This window comes from Eupeodes corollae, chromosome 3 (assembly GCF_945859685.1).
Source record: "Eupeodes corollae chromosome 3, idEupCoro1.1, whole genome shotgun sequence".
NCBI lineage: Eukaryota > Metazoa > Arthropoda > Insecta > Diptera > Syrphidae > Eupeodes > Eupeodes corollae.
Window position 1 is genome coordinate 70,980,363 of NC_079149.1, and position 24,960 is coordinate 71,005,322.

A 24,960-nucleotide genomic window follows, 5' to 3' on the forward strand; every position below is an offset into this window, starting at 1 on the left:
ACATTCCAATAGATGGCCTTATATTCGTTCAAAATGTTTTTAGATGTTGGTTATTCACCTCGAATAACAAATGAATGATTCGACTATTCTCCAACAAGAGTTAAGTGTCGTTTTAATAATAAGTAGATAAACCATTCGAGTCTCGATTTCTCACATTCAGCTAATTTTCACGACCAGCTGACCTGTCAAATGTATTCTTATTTTGTAAGCCAGTGTATTGTAGAGCTCTACCTCCCAGTCCAGAAGCAGTTTGGAACGCTATTTTAATTTTTTATCAATCAAAACTAAAACTCAAAAGCAGAAAAGTCACATTTGACTGCTCCTTGTAACAATTTTTATTTTTTGTAATAATTTCCTCTACTTTTATCCTTTTACTTAGAAATTGTTTAATTAAAAAAAAAGAAGTGCCTACATTTGTAACCAAAAACAATTTGTTTAAACCAAAACACGTTTCCAATTCAATACAATGAGCAGTTTTCGTCGAAGATTAGTTCGTCCATTCATAATAGGGACAAAAACTAGCCCACAAACAGGACAAATAATAACTGGAAGTGGTAATCCCGCACTAGATGAACTTCTTGGTTAGTAGCTTTTACAGTCGCATCGATAGACAATTAATTTATATTAAAATCTTTCAAACAGGTGGTGGGATCCCAATGAATTCCATTATTTTAATTGGTAAGTAAGTCCTTTTGAAAATCAATGATTTAATTGAGTCATTTTTGTTTTGCGCAGAGGAAGATAAACATTGCATCTACTCCAAAGTTCTTTGTAAATATTTCTTGGCCGAAGGTGTTATAAAAAACCAGATGATATTCCTGGCCAGTTTGGACGATAGTCCTGAAGAAATCTTAAAAAAGCTTCCACAGCCCGTGTTCTTAGATGAAAATACAAATAAAGGTGATGTCCCACAAGAATTCGAACAACTTTCCCAGGACACATCCAGCTTACGAATCGCATGGAGGTACAATGATTTACCATACTTGAATGTTGACAAGAGCTTCGGAGAAGGTGATCATCATTTCAACTTGCTAAACTTTATGCCCGAAAATGAGTGGGCTGCTGTTGTGAAGATTTTATGGGATGGCAATAATGTCAACCAAATCACTTTGGATGAAAATAGTCCCAAGCCTGAAATATTTGACGAAGAGGAAGATGAAAATGATGATAGTTCAAGTGCTGCGGATGGTACTAGTTTCTTTAGCAATAAACATTTTCAAAATTTAATTGATACCTTGGGAAAAGAATTGAAAATGAATGATTTTTACCGCATCTGCATTCCGTCATTGGGGTCGCCGTTGTGGTACGATGATAACTTCGGAGAGGATTTGCTGAAGTTCTTAACAATTTTGCGAGCCTTTGTTCAGAACACACAATGTGTATGTTTCTTAACCATGCCAATGCATTTGATTGCTAAAAATGTAAGTCCGTTTGTTCTTTATTATATATTTATTCCAAATAGTTAATACCTGTATGAAAAAAAAAGAAAATGGTGAAGACATTCAAAATAAGACATCTAATATATAAAATTTTCCTGTCACAGTGTTAGTTGCCATACTCCTTCGAAATGGCTTAACCAATTTCAATGAAATTTTGCATATACATTTGGTAGACCTGAGAATAGGTTTTTATCTATTTTATATATTTCTAAGAGCTTTGGTTTAATTGCATCAACAAGGTGCAACGATCTTACGATAGTAGTCAGTGACGCTGTGTACAATAAAGAATTGATTGCTATTGAGGATCTTTGTGTTATCGTTGCCAACTTACCTCTCAGTCATTTCGGTATGCATTCACCAAATCGAAATACATCTGATTTAATAGACACTGAATTGAATTGTGAACAACAACACAATACAATATCGTAGAAATGGCAGCGATTGTTGCTCGCAATGTCCAACTAATGAATGAAGAATAAAGAAACATTTATGTCCTGCCGCATCTGCTAGCATGAAGTTGCGGCAGGACAAGGTGAATTCTTTTTTTTTTATGCACCAGGTGGAACTGGCAAAACATTCGTTATTTCGCCAATTCTTGCTAAAATGCGATCAAATAAAGATATCGCACTGGCTGTTGCATCATCTGGTATTGCGGCAACTTTATTGGATGGAAGAAAAACAGTTCATTCAGTAAAACAGTGTAAAATTATCATCTGAGATGAATGCACTATGGTGGCATACAAACATTCGCTTGAGGCGTTGGACAGGACATTGAAAGACTATTTGGCGGCACTCTGTTGCTCCTTTCAGGTGATTTCAGACATAGACTCATAGCCACTGTGACGTAATGTTGAAAAAGTACAACTAAAAGTATAATATGCATGTTCAAATGCTTCAAGATCCATCCGCTGAAACATTCTCAATACAACTGTTAGATATAAACTGTAATCTTGCTTCGTAATTTGAACTCACCAGGGTTGTGCAACGGGTGGGCAAACCATACAGCCAAAGATGGGATCACAAAAAATATTCTACACTCTGTTGCATTAAGGGATTGATATTGTTTTTTGTAGTATTGTCATAATTAGCGATATGTATATAATTTTAGAGAATTAATTTTCACAATTGAAATAATGTGTTTGGTAATTTGTTATTTTAATATTTTGTCACCGTTTACAGTACTCTATACCTATCCCACTTATATACCACACACTTACAAAAAGTTATTTATCTGTAGCAAAATATTCTCTATATATATGACAAAACAACGTGTGTCGGGTCAGCTAGTAGTCACATAAAAAAATATCAATTTTTTTGTAATCAAATGTACAATTCCTTACCTAATAACTAGCACACCAGTACATTATTTCTTTCAACCTTATACCTATTAAACAGCAATTACAAACACATGATTTTCTTCAGTTTTGTATCCTTTGGTGGTTGCCATCAAATTCGAACACTACTATTTGGGTATATCCAAAAAAATAATAAACTCAAACCTACTTATTTTGTCGCACAAAGCTTTAGTACATTAAGATTATTATAAACAAAATGATCTCCAATACAACAGTTCCGCCAAAAAATATTGTATATAGTTTTCATATAAACTGCCAACCACTAGGCTAACAATTTTGGAACCGATTTTCCCTTTTTTATACCATTTGCCATTTTCGGATATAATCTCTGTAAGACTATAGATTGAAAATATTCAATTTTGTGTAATAATCGCAGCAAATTTAGACCAAGGAATCATGAAAAGCTTTGATTAAGGCGTCTTTTTCTTCACATTGTCTGCCACCTTCATAAACTCTCCGAGAAAGCCATAGCCAAACGTTTTTAATTATGTCAGAGTGCGGTAATATGGGGGCCATGTCAAAAGTTCCACGACTTCTTATTAAATTCAACTTTTAACAACCCTCTATGTATAAATGGGAGCATTGTTTTTAATTTTTGGAAACTAACGTTCCAGCAAGCATTTAAAGTTGTTAGTTGTTCCCGTTCATTATTGTGGACAAAAACTATAAGTCGATTGTGCCATAGTTTATACCTCCCCAGAGCATTACACGGCTATGATATCTTTTCAAAATAAGTTCATCCTTTCTCAGATCATGGTAATACAAGTTGTAACCAACGACCCGTCAAGGTTAAACTTTTTTCACTAGAAAAGACATCGAGTTTCCATTCACTGCTCCAGACAATATGGTCTCCTGCTAAATTCATCCGATGCTCCTAGTTTACTTACTTTAGCTTTTCTCTCTGGATAGTATCAGTTTGTTGTATTATCCTTCTAACCGTTGATATGCTGGCTGATACTCAGCTTTTGGCCTTATTCAGATGGTAGAGTGGAATTTGAGACGAGTCGTAAAACTAACCCTTTTCTCATGATGTTCTTGTTTCTGCCTTATACCCTTTTTGAGTTTTTGTAGATCAACAACTTTCACTTTCACTTTGCCATTTCACTTTTTGAGAGTCCTTCACATCATCTATTTTCTGGTCATGATGGTGTGGAGACTGCTTCACAAGGACGGTTATAGCAATCGAGTAACAAAGCGAAAGATTATGATTTCTAAAGTAAACTAAAAAAATTAATTGGAGTACGTAATTGAAAAGAAAGGCAGGTCAAAGAGTTTTTGGGATAATGTAGTCTTTTCTGTTGGAGGAAGATTTAATGTTTTTTCAGACTGATGATCGTATAACCTTGTGCAGAAAGTCTAACACAGAACTTCAAAAAGCTATGGTGTTTTGATACATGACTGCTCGATCTGTTTATGAGTTGGTTTTAATCGCCGGCATTTTGGAAAGAAAAATGTATATGGACATTTTTTAATAAACTACACAAAAAAGTGTCACACAGTTAAACCCGTCTGTCTGTCATTCAAATTCCAGTGCGACAATGACCTCAAAAATACGGCTTAAGAGTATTAATATCGCATTTCACAACCTTTTCATCACACACCACAATCTCTGGGCCCAAATGAAATCAAACATTTGTGGAAGAATTGGACAAATTAAGTCACCAAAAATTTGATCTAATCAATGCCAAATAGATAAACCGTGCTATGTAAAAGAATGTAACTTATTTTCTTACAGATAACACAAACAATTACAAAAACATATTCAAAGGCTTAGCGGAAATCTTAAGCTTGAAAGAGAACTTTTATTGGCTATTAAGCTCATAAAAATTTAATTTTGGGAAACTTGTCATGGAATCAAAAAGTTGACGTTGCTTTCATTAGATCTAACAACATTTTATAACCACTGTTAATGAATTTGGTGGTAGTAAACTTTACTAGTTCAAGAAACCCAATATAATCTTTATTATATTAAGATAGGTACAAAAGATAAACGCATAAGTTACACAATCAAATGCATTCAATTTAAAACGATTATAAATAATTAAAAACGCTAATTTTCATCATCGTTCCTCTTATGCCAGAAAGATAATTGTAAACAACATTTTTGATAAGGAAATATAAGTAGGTTTCTCGTTGTCCCATGTAGCACAGTACCGTTATAGTATGCAAGAACCAATGCAAATATAATTCATGCCTATGTCATGTCTAAATTCCCCTGATGCAGAATATTCAGAAATAGTATACCTACAAAAGGTTTTTTTTCAACATTCTCTGGCGTAAAAAGAAAACATTATAAACAAAACATTACAATTATTATATTAACAAATAAATATTACAGGATAAATTACTTGTGCCAAAAATTCGAAATCTAGTTGACTATGCCATTGAATTAGAATCTTTCGCTGGATCTGAACGCGAAACAAATCCTGCTTTCAAAGAATACAATGGATTGCTTCACTTTAGGAAAATGTCAGCCATAAATTCACTTGCCTTATTTCAACACTCCGATTTAGCTTTCAAGTTGCGCAGAAAGAAGTTTGTCATCGAAAAGTTTCATCTCCCTCCAGGTAAGCTTTATAATACATAAAATAATGTGCATCCATCCAAAAATTTAACAAAATAAATTATTATGTTTCAAGAACTTGGACAAAATACTGAACAAGATTCTGAAGAAGTTATTTCCAAATCAACGCCAGTAAGCTGTATGAATAGCAGTGATTCAAATTCTTTATTTTTTTAAAACAATTAATTTTGTAAATTTTTACCTCGTAAGTGTTTTTTGTTTTAATATTAAAATTAAAAATAAAAAGATTTAATTATAATTATTTGTGTTTAAGTTTAATTTTTCAGAACCACAACATAAAAATAAAAAGTTGTTATTGTGCCTGCGTACGCTTCTTGCTTTGAATATATACGAGGTGTGTTCAAAAATTATTCGTTAACATCAATGTGGTCCCCATCAAAGTAGTCCCCCAGATATAATACACTTATGCCAGCGTTTTTTCCAATCTTCGAAGCACTCTTGATAGTCCTTGAGCATTCTCAGCGATTCGGCCTCTATTTTTTCAATCGAGGAAAAACACCGTCCTTTCATGGGTCTCGTCAACTTTGGAAACAGGAAAAAGTCACACGGAGCCATATGTGGTGAACATGGAGGTTGGGGCATGACTACGATTTTGTTTTTGGCCAAAAAATAACCAACAATCAAAGACGAGTGAGCAATTGCGCCATGAATTGTTTTTGCATAAATCTTAGTGTTTTTTCGCAAACGTCGCATAACTTCGAGGCAACTTCTTAACCGTACGAACTTGTGGTTAGAACTCTTGATGCACTATGCCATTATAATCGTAGAAAACAGTAAGCAAAACGTTCACATTTGATGAAACTTGACATGCTTTTTTCGCTCTTGGTGACGTTGGATGCTTCCAGGTGGACGATTGTGCTTTGGTTTCGACGTCATAACCGTACACCCATCTTTCATCACCAGTTATGACCCTTTCAAGCAAACTTGGATCGCCGTTGACGTCATTTAACAGCTCCTGAGCGATGTTCATGCGATTTTTTTTTGTCATAATTTAACAGTTTTGAAAAAATCGCAGAGCTCATAAAAACACGTCGACTACGAAAGGCAAAGTAAATAGTGAATATAGCCGAAAATTGCATCATATTTTAGGGGCCATGTATACTAACACAATAAAAACAAATGTTGACCTTCGGACTCTCCAGATCCGCGAAATTTAAAAGTTCCGTGTACTTTTTGAACATACCTCGTATTTACAAATATGTATACAAAGTTGTTTTAAATCTTTTAATTTTCTTTAAGTCAAGGAATATGTAGTTACTCATCACTTTCGCACTCCATACATCTTCTTTAATCTGTCAATCGCGCCAATTTCGAGACAAATCTTAATTTATGAAAATAAAAAAAAAATTTAAACCACAGGGAGTTCTAAAAGTTTTTCATAATGATTGAGTTTTTTTCATGGTGACACAAATCAAGAAACTCGAAAAATTAATTGTAGTGCATCGGGCCAATGGTAAATCGAGCAGAGTCGAACGATGCCTTTTCGGAATAAGCACTAAAAATTGGCACTCAAGTCGTTTATTTAAAATGAAAAAAAAGACAGTTTTAAAAGACACATCAATTTTCGTTGACTTTTTAACATTTCAATACTATTGGTACTTTTTTATGAAGGTAAAAGTGACGGAGGATCAAATGAGTGAAGAAAATTCGAATAATGTATCTATTCTTTAATATGTATCTTAACGCCCATAACAGAGAATCTGTGATGTTACAGATGCTTTGGGAATGCCAAAAATGGCAACGTCGATCGATAGTCAAATTCAGAAATGATGAGGTAGTCTTGAGAATCGACAATATAGTGCAACCGGCGAATTTTATAATTAATTTGTATAATGGATGCGAAAGACCGGTGGATCGAGTTGACTCACTGGGATTAAAATTCTTAGAATTCTGTACTTGACATGATTATTCTTTTAACATCGGGATATATTTCTTATAGTGGTTTACCCGGCTTTGTATTTTTTTTTCACAACTAATGTAACTTAATTGGTGACTCACCTGTAAAATATAACAATTACTAGAACCACTTACACACACTTTTTTATTAACAGAACAAATCAAGTAATTAAATTGGAGGATTAATAAAATAATCAGAGGATCTACTCAAGTTCGAGATAAAAAATACAAAATAATAGAAATTTTGCAAAAAATGTAATATTATTAATATTTTATGCCAAAAGAAACACTTCTCTTCTTTAATCGTATACAAGATTTGTAGAATTGATTGACAAACTAGTGGATAATTCGATTTGAAAATGGCAAAATATTGGATATTTGGAAAGATTAAATTCAAATAAAATTTCGATGAGTGTAACTTCCATTTCAGTAAATAAGTGATCCTAGTGTTTGATTAAGGTGTATAAGTATGTCGTGGATGCCTCTGTGCATGACCTGGAAACTGAAAGCAACGTGATGAGGATCGTTGGATTGATTGGCCCGATTAGTAATAGAGTATTTAGTAGCATACGCTATTTTGATTTGTATGTTTATACCTTGCGTAAAACAAACAATTTTCAGGTCCCTCCATTTATATTGAAGGCATTAAGGAATAGTTTTAAAAATAATAAATGTTATCAGATTTAGCTTAAAATGGGAAATAGCAATTTTTTTCACATGTTTCCATCTTGTTAATAGATAAAATATAAGTACGAAAAGAAAAATAAATATATGTAGGTAAATATAAAAAGTATAACGTACCTATAGTATAACTAACTTTCATTTTATATAGGTACTCGTACATAATAATTGTTTATAAATAATAAATTAATATTATTATTATTATTATTTATGTTTAAACTTACAACAGAGTAATGAATCAATAAAAATGCCTCTACTAGATCATGAATATACGAGTAGAAGCGAAAACATCAAACACAATATGGCTATCATAATCCATTTGAAAAAATTGACCCCAATGTTAATGCGACACCAGGTCACAATTGTATTAGCACTCTAACAAAAAGAGCTCTCCTACACAGCATAAAAGAAGCAGCATGACGGAACACAAAGGGCTTTGCGTTGTGCCATGTGCGTCTTACCCTCCTAGCAAAGAGAACCTTCTCCATCACCCTAGCCGGCCGTTCCACTAGAAAGGTCACAAAATGATCGTATTCACCAATGTTCTCGCAAACCATGGAACAATGTTTCTAGGCATTGTGAGTATCTAGTGTAGTTTTAAAGAGCTATATGTACTTTTAGTCTTTAGTTTGTGGTAAGTGGCCCAACAGACAACATTCGGATGTTCATACACATTTTAGTGCACGGTTTTTTTATAATGGCAAGAGGAGGTTTTTAATATTAATTGGAAATGCAAACAAGTGCTACTACGAAGCTTCAAAAATACACTATGAAGCAGTGACAAGAACTAATTCTTCTAACCTTATCTTGTTATAGTTCACTGGGAGCCTTATTATATTGGATTAAGACGAATGTGTTTGTTCTTTTTTTAAGATGGGCAAAGTCTTAAATCATAAATGTTTGCTAAATTGCTGTAATTTATTGTTTTTGGTAATTAATTTATTACGTAAAATATGTTGAGTTTTCATTTATTCACTTCATCTTATATTATTTTGTATGCACTCAATGAATCTTGTTCCGCTTAGCACATTCAAGCATATTTATATTGTTGAAAAGTGAGAAAGTGCGAATTTGATATTAAAACTCTATTTGTTAATAGATTGTGCAAAAAACATTAAACGTATTATAAAATAAACATTGAGTCATATCTTCACGGGCGAATTCCGTATTTAATAGATTTTGTTTGATTGAATTAGTTGTACATAATTTGTAGGACTTATCATAAAGGGAAACGTAGCTGGTTGTTTGTTGCACATTTTAAAACAACATTTTTGTTTTCATTTATAAAGACTAAAAATGACCTTTTTATTTTTGTAATTTTTTTCAATACCTTTTCTTTAATGGCCTTTTAACATGGACTTTTTTCAGATATGTGGAGGATTCTTGATTTTTGGTGGATTCTATATGTTTTCCGATACAAAACAAATACTACTTTCAAGACTGTTAGTTTCAACAAATGAACAACTTAACAGTTTATCTCAACCACTATTTTATTACGTAGCTTTTGGAATAGCAGTTGCCGGAACAATAGCGATTCTTGCCTCGATAATGGGATTTTGGGCGTCAATACTCAACACTTACTGTTTCTTGACTTTGTACTTCTTGGCAGTAGCTATTCTACTTTTAGCGGAATCTGTAGTGTGTCTGACTTTAACTCTTTGGCCAAAGTGCTTGGGCATCAGTTTGGAGGAATCACAAATAGTTAAGGCATTACAACAAAACTACGGTGTCCCTGGTAAGGAACAGTTTACTATTGCAATGGATCTTGCTCAGACGAAATTCAGGTGCTGTGGCATGGACAGTGAAAACAATTACGACACATCTACTTGGCGCCTGCAGGGCCATGGAATTCATAACTCGATTGTGCCACTTACGTGCTGTTTTCTTAGTAACAACCATGACCCATTGTCATACCTCGACCCAAAACCAATTAATGAAAGCCAATGTCAAGCTTTGCCAGTGGTTGAATATTCAAAATATCGCCACACTAAGTCATGTTTTGAGTATGTGGATACTTGGTACAGAGAACAGTTTGTTATGTTCCTTTGTGCAATCCTTTTAATTATTATAATTGAATTTTTTGTTATGTTAAGTATAATTTTAAACTGTACAAAAATGTCTAAGAGACCTTGTAGTGAAGAAGATTTAAATGAAATGAGCACAAGGATCACAAAACCTAATCAACCTCAAGTGGAAAATGTTTACGCACCGGATATTGAGAATAAAAGAATATCGCCAAGAGGTCGTGCTCGTAAAGAAGAAACTACAACATCAACCGATTTTAAGGAGGTTTACATCCAGCCTCAAGATTTATTAAAGTGTCGACATAGCACAAATTTTAAGCCTGCTAGGAGTCAATATCACATCTCGACAAGAAGCTACTTTGTTTAGAGCATAAAACAGGACTAGCGAAAATGGAGGAGTGCACTTTTATAGATTTCTAAAATGTTATAAGAAGCTTTTTTTAATGGATCAAAAGAATAAATTAATGAAAACACTGTACTTCACACCTTTTTTAATTTTGATAAAGTTTTATTTTTATGAGAGATAGTATTAACTACAGAATGGAGGAAATCTAAGATTACTTCGCCACTATAAATAAAATTTTAGTGAAAACGTATAAGTAGATATGAACATACAATTTCTCTGGAAATATTTTGAGAACAAGTTTAAGAGTAAAAGTCGGGCTCTTTTATATGCGAGTGACTTAAATTCTAATTATTGAAAAATCAATATGTTCTTGTCGGGCAATCCTTCCAATTTCGAACAAGGCTATTAAATTTAAAAATTAAGTTTCTAAAAAATTATTGTTAAACTCGAAACCTAATACTAATTCTTTCCTGACCATCTTCAAAATTATGTGTTTTGTGCTTTTCAACTGGCAATTCCGTAACCTACATGATCAAATATATCCCGGATGTTCTGAAATCTTCTCAAAATATTTCACTTGTTGTGAGAAGAAGAGACACTACATTTCCAGACCTTTAATATCTAGAGTCCTGACTAAAGGGGTTTGTTCTATTTTACCCTATAAGTAGCACTGAGAGGAATTTGTCCCCTACTCTAAGCACATGTTAGTTGTCCCGTGTATTTCTTAAGACACGTAAAGAATCAATTTATTTGGTATTTTGAGCATACAACGTGGTAGTTTAATTAATTTTTTAAAATAGTTTTCGTTAAATTTGAAAATTCAAAAAAAAAAAAACACATTTGCTCAATATTACTCAGGAATATTTACTTCTGGAATCTAAATTCATAATTTTAAATGATTATTTTTTTCTAAAAAATTTACAAATAAGAAAAAAAACAAATAAAAGAGATTTGCTAAATTACATTTTGAGGGTCTTTCAAGAAAGAAGGGTAAAAATCGGATCAGGTTTTCACATAAAACCCTGACTTATATGTATATCTACCTTTAAAAAAAAGTAGTTTTTAACTTTGGAAAAGTATGGCTGCTATTACGAGATAATATTCTCATACAAAATAATAAATAGTTTTAACCTTGAGATTTGATATTTTGGGCTACGAATGGAATTGCTTTGTAGTGCTAAACAATTTGCGTCAACGTTGGCAAGTTAATGCCCAACCCTTCGGTAATTATTTTAAAATAAATAACTTCAAAACAATGGAGGACAAAATTACCTTATCACATTCCCATACGACAGAATTATTTGTGTATTCTGCCTAATAAATCTTTATTGTTTTCTCATTTACAACTTAACTTTCGTCATTTTCAATCTTTTAAATAGTGACTATATTGGCGTATTAAGGATTTCGATTTGACTGTTATTTCTACACAATTCCACAAATCTCTGCACAAATAGAGCAAAAAAATGACCTTATGTGGTTTTCCATGGGTAGAATAAATCAATTTGTTTTTGATCTAGATCTGTAAAAACAAAAATGTCCCCTGTTTTTGCATTCCATGGGGCAAAATAATTGGATTTACCACACTCCTTTACAAAAACACAAAGTCGCACTAATACAGTGACAAAACAAAAACATTTCCAAGCGTGTTTCATGATCCAAAATTCAATTTTGTATGGAAATCTGAATTTAACCATGGAAAACACAATATTGCCCGTTTTTATCGCAAATACGTAAATACAAAGGCACAACACCTTCTCCTAAGAGGGCTGCTAAAATTTGGGGCACTAGCGAAGTTGCTCTTTTTCTAACTATTGATAACAATGGGCAGGTTCAGACGACATAAGGGTCTTGAAAATAAGGCAAGTCGCTACCATCTGATTTGCCAGCTGTCAAAAAATTGCCTTCCAACTAAGGCAACTTTATTGAAAAGTTGATTGGAAAGTTAGTCAAGAAAAATTTCCCTAACTATAAAGTCAAGTCAACCTATTTCAAAATGACAATTAATCATGTTTTTCATTCAACCGAAAGCTGACCTTTATTTCTCTATTCTTGTAATTTTGGAAAAGAAATAAGTAATATTTCTTTACAATACGAAATACAAATCGTGTGGACTTGTAGCTTGTCTGAGGAGTGTTCTGTAGGCAATAATAATTTTGTTAGTTTTTGTACTATGAACTTGAAGTAGAGGATTGTGAAGTAAAGTTCTGAATTTGAAATGTATGACTCTAAAGAACTAACTAGTTGGTGTGGTCAATATTTACGTTCAAAGAATGAAGTTGACTGAAATGAACCCCTTATGTTGTCTGAACCTGCCCAATGGACAAAGTTCAGATGACATAAGTTAGGTAAGTTTCTAGGCACATTAAATGAAAAGTTGACTAGAAAGTTAGTCACTATAACTATCAATTCAAGTCTACTTATGTCAAAATGACAATTGACAATGTTTTTTCCCCAGTTTTGTTTAATGCTTACTGTAAAAGAATTTCTTGTCAATTACAATATACAAAATACAAATCGTTATGGACTTGTAGTGTAGTAGCTTGCTAAGGAGTGTTTTGTAGACAATAATGTTTTTGGTAGTTTTTGTAATATAAACTTAAAAGTTTGTGAAGTAAAGTTCTGAATTTGAAATTCATGACGGTTAAAAAACAACCTAGCCTTGGCCAAAATGAACGTTCAAAGAATAAAGTTGGCTGCAAATAAAGTTTCTTTTGTTGTCTGAACCTGCCGTTAAAAGTATTACAACAAATATGTCTTAGACATTTCCCAACACATATGTCTTTTCTAAAAATAAGTCCTACCAGCTGCTTAAACAAGAATGTTATCACAAACAAACAATTTACTTTTATTTAAAAATTTTTAAAAACTACTTTAAAACTTCACCATGGCAATAATGAATTTTAACAATTCTAGTCAAAAATTGTTCAATCAAATCGAATTCAGTTGATCTATAAACACTTGATCTCTACAAATTTTATAACAGTCCATAACTATCGATCATCTCTAATGGAGATGGCACAACAGTTTAATATAAACCTTTGCTGGGTGCCGGGCCACAGAGACATTCCAGGTAACTGTAAGCAGATGAACTCACCAGGAACGGTATAGTGCAGCCCATCCTACCACCTTTGGCACACACTGGCATACCAACCGCTACTTGTAAATTGTTGCTACTGCAAGACGCTATGAAGAAGACAAACACCAGATGGAACAACATCGCCACATGTCAGGTCACAAAAAACATCTGGCCAACACTGGATTTAAAACGTTCAAGGTGCTTGCTGTCTCTAAGCAGATCGCATATAAGATCGATAATAGGTGACACTGTCTAATAGAAAAGCACGCCACAAGACTAGGCGTATTCTCAAATGACTTTTGCAGAAGCTGTATGGACGAGGAAGAAACAGTTCTTCATCTTCTCTGCACCTGCCCTGCTCTGGCTCGAAAACGCAAGAATTACCTACGAGAATTCTTCTTTAAGGATCTAATAGATCTAGATCCTATCAGCATAATCACCTCACTGGTTTAATTAAGCTTAGGGCCATTAAACTAGCCTAAGTGTGTCCGTTTCCATCATGGGCAGCCACTTAAATCTAACCTAACCATGCATAGTTTTGACTTGATTTAAAAACATGCTAATAGAGAAAAGTGTTGCCTTAAGAAAATGTATAAAACTTTGTTGTAAGTATTATCAATATTTTTTCCATTCAACGTACATTTTTTAAATTGCCCCTCCCCCCCTTCCATAATACAAAATTCTTGTTTTTAACTGTTCTACAAAAATCATTCATTAAACTTTGTCGGCTGAGTTACCGTACTCTCCACGATTTGTGTTCAAATTTCAGTAAAAATTTGTCGGAGGATTTCAATCAGGATATGTTGTTCAATGACGTAAATTGTTGGTGATCGCTTTGAACAAGCTACCAAACAAATTTCCCATGTTGAAAACCAATGATAGTTAAATTGGCTATCTTTTTTTCGATTTTAACATTGGTAGATTTCAAAATTGTCGATTTAAAATAATTCTAAAATTTCGTAGCAATAACACTTGAACAATTTTTCGATATAAAAATTGTTCAATAGAGAGAAGAACAGACCATCAATAAAACCAATTTTCACAATACTAAAATATTTTTCCTCTTTCCCGTTTTAATTGAAAATCACAAAAGGGAAATTTTTTCACGGTCCGTCAACACTATATGCAATATATTCACAATTCACCCCTTTTTCCTCTTCAGAAAAAACGTAAAACACAGTCAAGAAAAAAGAGCATCGACATGAAACAAAAAAGTTAACCAGTTTGGTCCGCTACTTAACTCTGTTACTCGCTTTACGAATTCATCGTAAAAATGAAACAGATATGTTCTTCACTGGCCGGCTGTTGTTTTGTTGTTGGTAGAGTGGTATTTTTGTGACATGTTCACAATTTTTTTTTTCTCTCATACACGTCTGTCACCGCTTGTGTTTCTATACTGCTCTTTGTCTTGCTGTTGGCTATTGCTATTGCACATATCACAACACAACACAATCGCATTCAGTATTTCAGTTTCATTTCAGTTTGTGTTTAAGACTTTAAGTTAATGATGGCGATGTCGATGTTTTCGAATGAGAGAATAGTAAAATAATAATAATTTGTTTTATGTTTTCCCAATTTCCCTTTGCTCGTGAATAATAACATAAAATGTAAATGGAATCTAATTGTGTATCTAAAAATTTGATTCCAAAGGTGCATTAATTGGAGGTCCCGCGTTTCGAATTAAAGTGAATAGTTCAATAACTGTGCGGTTGAGTAAAATTATTAATTATTTTATAATTGTTTGTTAAAACAAAATGTTAACATTACTTGAATTATAGTGAAAGAAAAAGATATTATTCCAAAACAGAAATTCCAAAGGTAATCATTTGTTCTCTTTTCATCTTTACCTAGTATTCTATACTTGTTTCGGTGGTGCGTTGTTGACAGTTTCTTATTTCGGTCGCGAAAGATTCATTCAACTCTACGGACACGGTTTTATCTTGTATCTTGTTTCGTCTTTCGTCTTTGATCTTTCGTATTCGTTTTCGTATGCTTCCTACTTTTTTGTTTTGTTGTCTTCTCCGTGCTCCGTTCCGTCCTCTGTATTTTATCGTATCCTTCATATTCCCAATTAATTTGCAGAAGTTTCTGTTTGTTTATGGGAACGTGTGCGGGTGCGGGTGCGGGAGACAAATCCAATACAGTTCCAACTTCCAAAGAAAGAATCAATCTTTAAAAGCGTAAACGTTTGTTTTCCTATATTTTGAGTGCATCTGAATTCTGATTTCAGTGAACCTTCATTGTTTTTAAAATCAGTTTTAGTTAAGAAAATTAATACTCGCTCAATAAACACAGGTATTTGTGATTGTTATACTCACATCTTGTATAAAAGATACAATAAATAATACAGTGATAACCTGTCCAATAATAAACTAAGATATTTTTTGAAAAATATCTGAGGTGACTAGTTGTGAGAGTTGCAAAATGCAACAACCTGTTGAAGCTCAAACATTGTTCTCCGTTCATTATATAAAATCGCTTATCTTCCTGTATGGACTTACTGAACCTGAAATTGCACTCGCATTACAATAATAAATGGTGAAAGGTGAGTGGAAGCACTTTTTTGTTTAATACTGTTTAGCACATGCAAGGCAAGGTCATCGACTTTAGGATTTGAATTTGACTGAAAGTCAACATTTGTTTTCATGATAAAAGAATTCGTTTGATAAAATAAGCACCGAAAAAAGTTGCACTAGTAATCTGACGTACACTGGCATTGTACTTGACAAACTTAAGTATTTTTATTTTTACCCGGAAGTTTAAAACATAAACTGTTTTGAGCAACGTGCTTTGTGATTGTAAATGAACTAACGTAAAGTTGTACTTACTTGAGGTACCAAGTAGGGTAAACAACGAAGGTTGACTTTTGCACCGTTTTATTTGATCAGGATAGTAGGAAATTAATATCCCAAAAACTACAGTCAATACTTCGAGACGTCGCCACCTACTAACTTTTCCCCTCAAACGATTAGGTATAGCATAGAGTGGTTAAATTAGTACCTACATTAACACCAAATTATTGTCATTATCTGCTATAATGTTGAAGGGCTAATTATTTAAAATCTTGAAGTTGTTTTTATCTAAACCTAAATAGAGTAGGTAGTCTGTCACTTAACTTTTTCTTTTAATTTGAATCTTCCTCAAAAATTATTTTTTTTGTGTTTTAGTTCAAAAATGCTATTATTTTAAGTCTCTTAAGCTTTAAACTGTTGTTTCTTCCAGTTTATATGCCATGCAAAATATCTGCATTAACAAATACTTTGCTGTAGTTTAAGGGTTATAGTCGGGTAGACGGGTAACGAGTCAATCGGTGAGGTACCTATAGATTTCTCGGGTCTAAGGAAATTTGGTTTGAATGATTCATTTATTTATTTGAAACTTGAGGTAATGTCTAAGTTGAGGCTTATGTTCCAAGTTTCCTTAGCTGAATAGGACTTCTTAATTTTGGAAAATAGTATAGTAACAAAATACAAAAAAAAAATCTTTTGTATTTTGCCAGAAGAGTCGACTTCTCGTCAATACTATAGAATACATATGCATACCACACTTTTTGTAAATCTCTTACACTATTTTTTTTTCAAAAGCGAATATAAGTGTCACACTTCTGCTAAAAAAAACACTTCTGCTAGACAAGAACGAGCTGCATTGTCTTAATTTCTTGTAAGCCTTTGAACAAAAATATTTTCCTATGAATTTTTAGAGGAAGAGAGCGACTTCTGGAGTTGGTCGACCAAACATGCCATCACCTAGTTTTTCATTTCAAATAAATCAAACTGCTACCTTAATTATAATAAAACTGCATTTTCGACTGTTACTTTTATCTTATCCCCATTTCCATAATTCTTTATATAAGTTTGTATGACTAGTTGATATAAAGTTCCAGGTAGTCGTAGTAATGGTGAAACAGAAACGTTCGTCTGCCAGCACGTAGTGACGACGTTCCCGAGAAAATGTACATTGTAAAGTACAACTTCAAATGACAAATTTGCTGAAGAGACATGGTTTTAACAAACGTGCAGGTGGCCGGATTTGTCCTGTAGAAGGTCGACGAAAACTTGTTTTTTTTTACGGTTTTAGACTTTTGAGAAACCACTTGAAATTGGGAGCCCTAGTCTACGTCTATGTCGCGTTTTTACACTCTTAAGATTGGTCGCATTCCAAAGCCCTCGACTTCCTCAGTTCAAAATGGTAAAAATAGGAGTGCCTGTTCTTTTTAGATTAAATCGTGACTCAAAAGTTGTATAATTTTTTTAAATTTATTTTTTCTTTTGTACAAAATAGGTAATCCAGTCTTTTATTATTATGCTTAAAGACTACTTTGTTTAAAGCAAATAAGGTAGAAAAAACATGAATTTTATCAAAATAAAGCCAAAAAGAATTGTTCAAAATAATAGGAGTAAACAAAATAAAGTATAAAAAACTAAAAAAAAATATTTAGTATTAAGATTTTTTTGTCAGTATTTTGTGGAAAATCCTTTGTTTTTAATAATTCCTGCTCACCTGCGTGGCATAGAGTTCACTAGGGCCTGGGCATGACAACGCTCAACTGGAATTTGGTTTCATGTTTCCTCGACTGCGTCCCACAACTACCTCGAATTCAAGGGTCTTCGTCGAGAAACACCCTTTTTCACTTCTGCCCAAAAATTTTCTAAGGCGACTGAGCTGGTCAGTCCATGACCTCAACCCCATTGACCCGAAACCTACCTTGGCAAACTTACAGGTGTGTTTCGGGTAGTTGTCTTGTTGAAATACCCATTAAACCGGCATATTCCAACTCGCATATGGCAGTATCACACTGGACATTATATCCACATAAACGCGCTGGTCCATCGTGCCAATGATTTGATGTATGGGGCCAACACCAGCATATGAGAAACTGCTCCATGCCATCACTTTAGCACCTCCATGCTTTACCGTATTAATGGTGTACCGAGGCTTAAACTCGGAATTTTCTGGACGTCGGACGTATTGGCTAGAGCCAGTTCCACCGAATAAAACAAATTTGGTCTCGTCAGTCCACAAAATGTTTCGCCATTTTTTTGCAGGCCAAACAGCATGGCTTTTTGCAAATTTCAAACGAGCGGCTACATGTTTTTTTGTAAGCATCGGCACTTTTCGTGGACTTCGAGCGGAAAGATTGTGTTCCAACAATCGCCTTCTTATTGTTACGCTACTTACTGCCAGTCCTAGATCTTCCTGGATCATCTTAGAGGACACAAAAGGATCCTGTCGGCTGTAGCGAACAATACGACGATCGTCATTTTCACTCGTTTCCGTCCCCGGGTTTCGATTTTTTTTTCATACTTTACAGCATTGGCGATCATCAGAGGTCAGAGCACCCCAACATCAGCTTTATAGCCTTATAAGTTTTTCCTTCATTTCGCAACCTTTTTTATGATTTCCCGTTTGCGTCTTTATAGTGCTTTCCTCGGCCCACTAAATAACCAAACTTGTTTAGATATTCGATATTCCAACTATTTAATATTCCTATTTTAATTTAGTTACTTAATGTTTTTTTTTTTAAGACTCCTATTATTTTGAATAGCCTGATTGAGAGTAAAGATCATTTGATCTCTGGTTACAAATGTAAATGGTTATGAATTTCAAACCAGTTCAGTGTTGTATCATCTTTAATGTCCCGTTATACTTACCCGTAGAGAAATGGGCTGATTACCAGTATAATTATGGTAAAAATAACACTTGAGCAAATTTTGTAAAAGCACTCCTATTATTTTGAACACAGCTGTAGGTGCCCTAAATTTCCCGGATTTTTTTTTAACAAATTGACATATTACAGATGAAACTCTGTATATTGCAATCGAAAGCTTTTGGATACCTGAATATGATATATCTAAAAAAAAAACACCGAGCAGTTGATAATTATAATTAGCAAAATCTTTAATTAAACCAAACCACAGAAGTTGCGAATCAATTATATCAATTATCTTGTAAAAGCGATTTCGTGAAATGTAAGTAAAAAATGGTTTCTCTTCTAAAATTTAAATTGTAACTGACATACGTTTAAATTAAAAACAACTTTCTATCATCGCCCTTTAAATCGCGAATTCTTGTATTTGTGCCTTGTTTGTTATCAATTAAATTGTAAAGGTGCTGTCTTGAAATCTATGTTTATCGAACTCCCCAGCTTTTCAGTGCATTACAATTTTTTTTAAATATGTTTATACTTTGATATTCAAGAGCTTCCGATTGCGACTACCTATGTACACGTCTGTCATGTACATACATATTTGGACTCAGGAAAATGACGGCTTTCGAATGCGACGAATCTTGAGTGATTTACTAAAAGTTCAAAATGATCCTTTTTAGTGTAAACCGGGACAATGCGGCCAGGTACATATTCGCTATCAGGCCAGTTTCAAGTGGTTTCCTTAAAGTCTAAAAACGCCTAAAAACGCGTTTCCGTGTCTTCTACGGACAAATGCGGCCCCCTACACATCTGCCGAAAGCATATTTGAAATCATAGTCGTAGGCGTCAAGATGAAATGCAATTGGAGTGGTTTCCCTTTTCTTTTCAATTTTCGCAAACGTTGTACTTTTGATTAACTTTTCCTCGGAAACTCGGCCACTACGTTTCTGTTATCACCATAACTGAGACTACTTACCTCTGTCTAGTATGAAACAAGCATTGTTTGATTTTTTAAACTCTTGACACTAAAGTTTAAAATAGTATTTTAAATAAGGTTTTTTACACAACGTTTCATATGCTTGATGTGATAATGCTTGACCCCTTAACTTATAATATACTACTTATATCATAAAATAATCGATCCCTCTATAAAATATAATAGATAATTAAGAGAATATAACATTTCAAAAAAGTTAATAGGTATGAAGTTATACGCCTAGCAACAAACCAACAACTTTGAATAGACACATGCAAATGTGCAGTTAATTTTTTTCGAAAAAAAGTAGAAGAATATTTTTTTCGGTACAAATGAGTTAATCTCCCTTAAATAATTCCAGAACAAATATTCACTCAACCTCAACACCCGCATTTAATGGAAATGACTTGTGCCGCTGTCGAGCTTCAAGTGATATATGAACAACCACAAATTGAAAGTTACGTCTCTGAAATCAATTTTTATTCGACTAGCATTCGGGTGTGTAAATGTGCAAACAAACACACTCCCTTACAAGATCATAGGTACAGGTTGCTCCTTTATAAATGTTTTATTATTTTAAAATTGTATAATGTACATATTTAGTAGTCCCGATCTGTGAATTAGATCGTACAAAACAGATGATTCATATCAAATTATTACTGCTTAAAGAAGTCGGATTTATTTATTTAAATGGAATGTTTATATAATTTGAATAAGATTGAATGTATGAGTAAGTAGAGTAGACATACATTCAAATGATTCATTAAAAGTTCGAAGCATGATTATTTTGTTATTATTCCATTCACAAATCTAAATTTTAAGCTTGTAGACTACAACCAAGACAAGCTCTATTTAGTTTTCGCAATTTCAATTGAGTTTGCTTAAGAAAACATTATAAAGAAATGTATATTGAAGTTTATTCTTGGTCGAATGCAATGTCATTACATATTGTTGAAACCTGTTCTACGCATCAGTTCATAATTTCAAATAAGCATTTCGGTTTTGATTTAATTTCAATCAATCAAAATCAAACAAAGTAACTATTCAACCGAATCACTTGAAATTTGTATACCTATATTGCTGACAACATGAATCGATACCATTGGAACTAGAATCATATTTTTAACACTTAGAAACTATTGTGTAAATTTTATTTTTGTTTCAATTTGTTTTAGTTCCGACATTAACCGCACTCTTTCTGATTATGAACATTTTTGAATTTTGCCCGGGTGCGATTTTTCGAATAATTTAAGCTAAGTAAGGATTTCATCTACCTTATGATTTACCCTACCCTGCCTGAAGACTCTATCTAGATGACGACGACAAAATCTTAAGTAGTACTTGTATTTTATTTGCATATACAAAATTATCAAGTAAAATAAAATAAAAATGTATAATATAAAATTATTAAAGAATCTCATTAATAAATTATACGCTGTTTGCACTTTTCGTTTACAACTTCATAAACTAGATACAATAGTTACTAAGTCAGAGAGGGTGATCCATAAAATACAATAATAAATATTGCACGCATTGTATTGTATGTAATATATAATGCATACTTACTTAACGGAATGTAAATATTTATTTTAATGATTTTTTTAAAAAGAAATAGATAATGTACCTATATCTTAATTAAAATTAAAGCTTTAAATGTATCTTACATCAAAACAGAATAAAATGCACGACTGCGTGGCACGAACTTGCTCGTGTATCCAAAGAGTCTATTTAAAAATATTGCTTGTGTTTTAAAATTTAAAAATGTACCTGCAACAAAAGTTCGTTTTTTTTTTTAAATTTAAATGCTTTTTAAAAAAATGTACGATCCCTTTATGAGATATCGAATGCTAAATATTTGTTTCAATATCAAAAATAAAAACAATGAGATTTTTGATAATAACGATAATGTGAGGGGTACCCTTCTGAAGTAGTAAAAAATTATTTTTTTAACTGAAAGAAGCCAAATAAAATAAAATAGAGAAAATTTAATACAAATCTATCGGTTCGTTGTTGAGAAGATTCGAATTTTTGACCAACGAATTTGTATGCGCACTACTGTTATTTTTCAAATTTGTAGTCAATCGAAAAACAATGGTTTAGGTTGTAGGGGCGATGAAAGACAGACGGACGGAAACGGGGGAATCACTTTTACTATCAAACCAGGTTTTTATGTTATAACCTTTTAAAATTCGACAAATATGATGGTATATAAGAAAATGTGAAATCATGAACTATTCTTTTTTGGGAGAAGGAAACAATCTCGAAAACCAAAATAAGAAAAAATCCAAATAAAAAAAAAACAAAAATCAGTTTTCACAACAAATTCTTATTGACATCAAGAATAAAAATTACAAAAACAAAAATTATTTTTTTTAACTTGGGGACATACTTGAAATTGGAACTTAGATAAGATTTGATGAAAGCGTAAGATGCAACTTTTATTAAAGACTTATACCGACTTAGATAAAGACTCATGCCAAATTAGAATTTATGGAAACTAATTAAGAACTAACAAACTTAAAATTAGGTAAAACAGATTTCTGTAAAATGCCTTAAGTTGTTTTTATGTTCGATATTAATCAAAAAACTAAAATCGCTTATGTCAATTTATGATATTTTACTACCAAAATAACGGTTTAACCGAACTAAGCACATCTTAGAAATCTTAGTAAATGGAAAACTGTAAAAGTGGTTGTGGTAAAAGCAATGAAGTCAAAAAACATCAATAAATGTATAAAATACTTAATTTATCAAAATTTTGTTTTATTATTAATAAAACTGTATTTATTAATTCAAAATTACTGAAAACTGTATCTTAAAAACCTACCTATATTTTTTTTAACAAAGATTGCAAGTTAAAAATAAAAATCCTCTAAAAAACTATAAAATAGACTTAAGAGCTTTTACCTCTTGAACTCAGGTATATTTTCTTTACTATACCTACCACAAAGTCTACGTGAATATTTCCGACATTTTGAAAGTAATGCTTTTATTCGGAGCGAAGACGATTCTAATAAACTAAAAGCAATATTAATTAATCCAAATGTTATCGTGTTTTAAATGGTGTAACTTATCCGCCTTTTTTATTCATACTTAGAGGGTGTTTTTTTTTGGTTTGGCAATTCATTATGAATGCTTATCTCCAGAACTACGCTTATAAATGGTAGACATTTAGTTTGGAATAAAAATCCGTTCTCTGAGTTTATAATGTATGCATCTCGATTACTATTTTTGGAAAATGTTAAAACCACTAAATTATAAAGCTTTATACCAATAGGTATTCAAGCAACCTTTATTTCAAAACGAAGTGAAAAATTGGATGTATAATTTAAATGCAATACATTTGCAATGTGCTGATTCAAATGAGATACAAGAAGGTGATAAAGCTATTTAATATTTTTGTGCAAAACACCCTGTTAAATTTGTATACCTACCACAGTGAGTGCCAGACACATTTTGCATTTCAAGAGCCCATAGCAACGTCTATATAGTTAAATTTTTAAATGACTGCATGTAGTTTATATGTATGTGTGTGTGCACATACCTTGTTCATACACATAAATAATTCGTTGCGTAAAACAACTTCAATCTTGTGGTATGGTACAGGTCAATTGTTGGGATCACCATCCCGTTATAAATTCCTGCAGGATCTTTTGGTCTGAAATTGCCTCGTAATAATCTAAACACAGGAGATACTGTTAGTTATTGTACAACGCCCGAATAAAACCATAACCATATTGATAATAAACTGTAGACTTAAACCAGGCAACCATGAAACAGACAAGACGTAGTTAAGACGTTAAGAATTTCGATTTAACGTATGCAATCTTTCTTCCTAGTTTTTGGACTCGATGTTTAATTTCTGACTCATTAGTCTGAGTTAAACTGTGTTGTTGTATTATTTTTATAGTTCATAACCTGTTTGAGTAGGTATACCAATAGCTTCATTAGATTGTTCCATAAGTTATTTTCAAGACGCAATCTTATAGGTATTATGTTCTTTGTTCCCGTTCCAAGTTGATATTTTTACTGTTCCGATTTATTATGTTGCTTGATGTTTTCTTAAGGTTTGCGCTTGAAAAAGAGGGACGATGATTTAAGAAAGCATACTCGTATTGCAGATTCGGGTAACCTGTGATTTTAATATATGTAGTTATAGTGAAATTAAATGAATGAAAGAAGTTAACTTGATTGTAAACATTTGTAGGTACTCGTTATTGTACAATAAATAAATAGGATATTTAAACAAATAAAAAAGGAACCACAATCATTTATATAAATACAAATGGTCGATAGTAGAAGTTTGTATCTTACATTTGCTGACTTTTTTGTTTTTTGCTAATTGATTTTTTTTATTTGTATTTTATTTAAATTATTGGGTTTGATTGATCAATTCTAAGATGTTTTATATTATGTTAAAATCTACAATGACATGCTTACAAAGAAACTAACATTATTAACATCAATATTACAACCTAGACATTTCAAATATCACATTATGTAGGTACTTTTGTTTGTATGTACATATTTTTGTTTTGTCATTCATCTAAAGATATAAATCTTACAGATTACTAACAATTGAAATAATAATAGTTTTATTATATATATAAATAGATGACTAAAAGCTATGCAGAAAGAATATATATACGGAATTAAGTCCAATCAATGCATAAGAAGGGCAGTCAATTCCCCACCTCAGTTTTCTGACTAAAAATCTTGTAAAAGCCTTTTGAACTTTTTTAATACAGCTTAACCCACAAGAGGAAGAAGGACACCATACAATTGAGCAATTCTCAAGAATAATACGAACTAGACATGTAAATCGATTTTAAGGCGTAACGGTTGAAGAACTTACTGCAGTTCCGTCTTATGAAACCAAGCGTTGAATTTGCCCTGGATATAATACAGTCTACGACTCTCCGTGTAACGGAAACGA

At 32.6% G+C, this 24,960-nt stretch overlaps 3 protein-coding genes across 4 annotated transcripts in view; all 3 read left to right on the plus strand.

Annotated features, from left to right (window-relative positions):
- Positions 1 to 206: 206 nt before the first annotated feature.
- Positions 207 to 5,616, plus strand: LOC129951741 (elongator complex protein 4). Its single transcript, XM_056064050.1, has 6 exons — positions 207 to 325; positions 380 to 581; positions 643 to 678; positions 736 to 1,421; positions 5,133 to 5,361; positions 5,434 to 5,616. Exons 2-6 carry the CDS (start codon positions 467 to 469, stop codon positions 5,532 to 5,534), a joined length of 1,167 nt encoding a protein of 388 aa, XP_055920025.1. The 5' UTR covers positions 207 to 325; positions 380 to 466; the 3' UTR covers positions 5,535 to 5,616.
- Positions 5,617 to 8,225: 2,609 nt separating this feature from the next.
- On the plus strand, positions 8,226 to 10,457 carry LOC129950980 (tetraspanin-3). Of its 2 annotated transcripts, none has more exons than XM_056062961.1 (2): positions 8,226 to 8,533; positions 9,324 to 10,457. In XM_056062961.1, exons 1-2 carry the CDS (start codon positions 8,480 to 8,482, stop codon positions 10,344 to 10,346), a joined length of 1,077 nt encoding a protein of 358 aa, XP_055918936.1. In that variant the 5' UTR covers positions 8,226 to 8,479; the 3' UTR covers positions 10,347 to 10,457. The 2 variants fall into 2 exon arrangements, with proteins under 2 accessions (XP_055918936.1, XP_055918935.1); XM_056062960.1 differs by lacking the exon at positions 8,226 to 8,533 and adding an exon at positions 8,595 to 8,885.
- A 5,279-nt stretch (positions 10,458 to 15,736) lies between these two features.
- The window catches only part of LOC129949436 (neurogenic protein mastermind), a 160,734-nt gene continuing 151,510 nt past the window's right edge, over positions 15,737 to 24,960 (plus strand). Inside the window, exon 1 of the mRNA XM_056060895.1 lies at positions 15,737 to 15,946. The gene's annotated coding sequence lies outside the window, so the exon portion shown is untranslated. The remainder of the gene's footprint in view (positions 15,947 to 24,960) is intronic.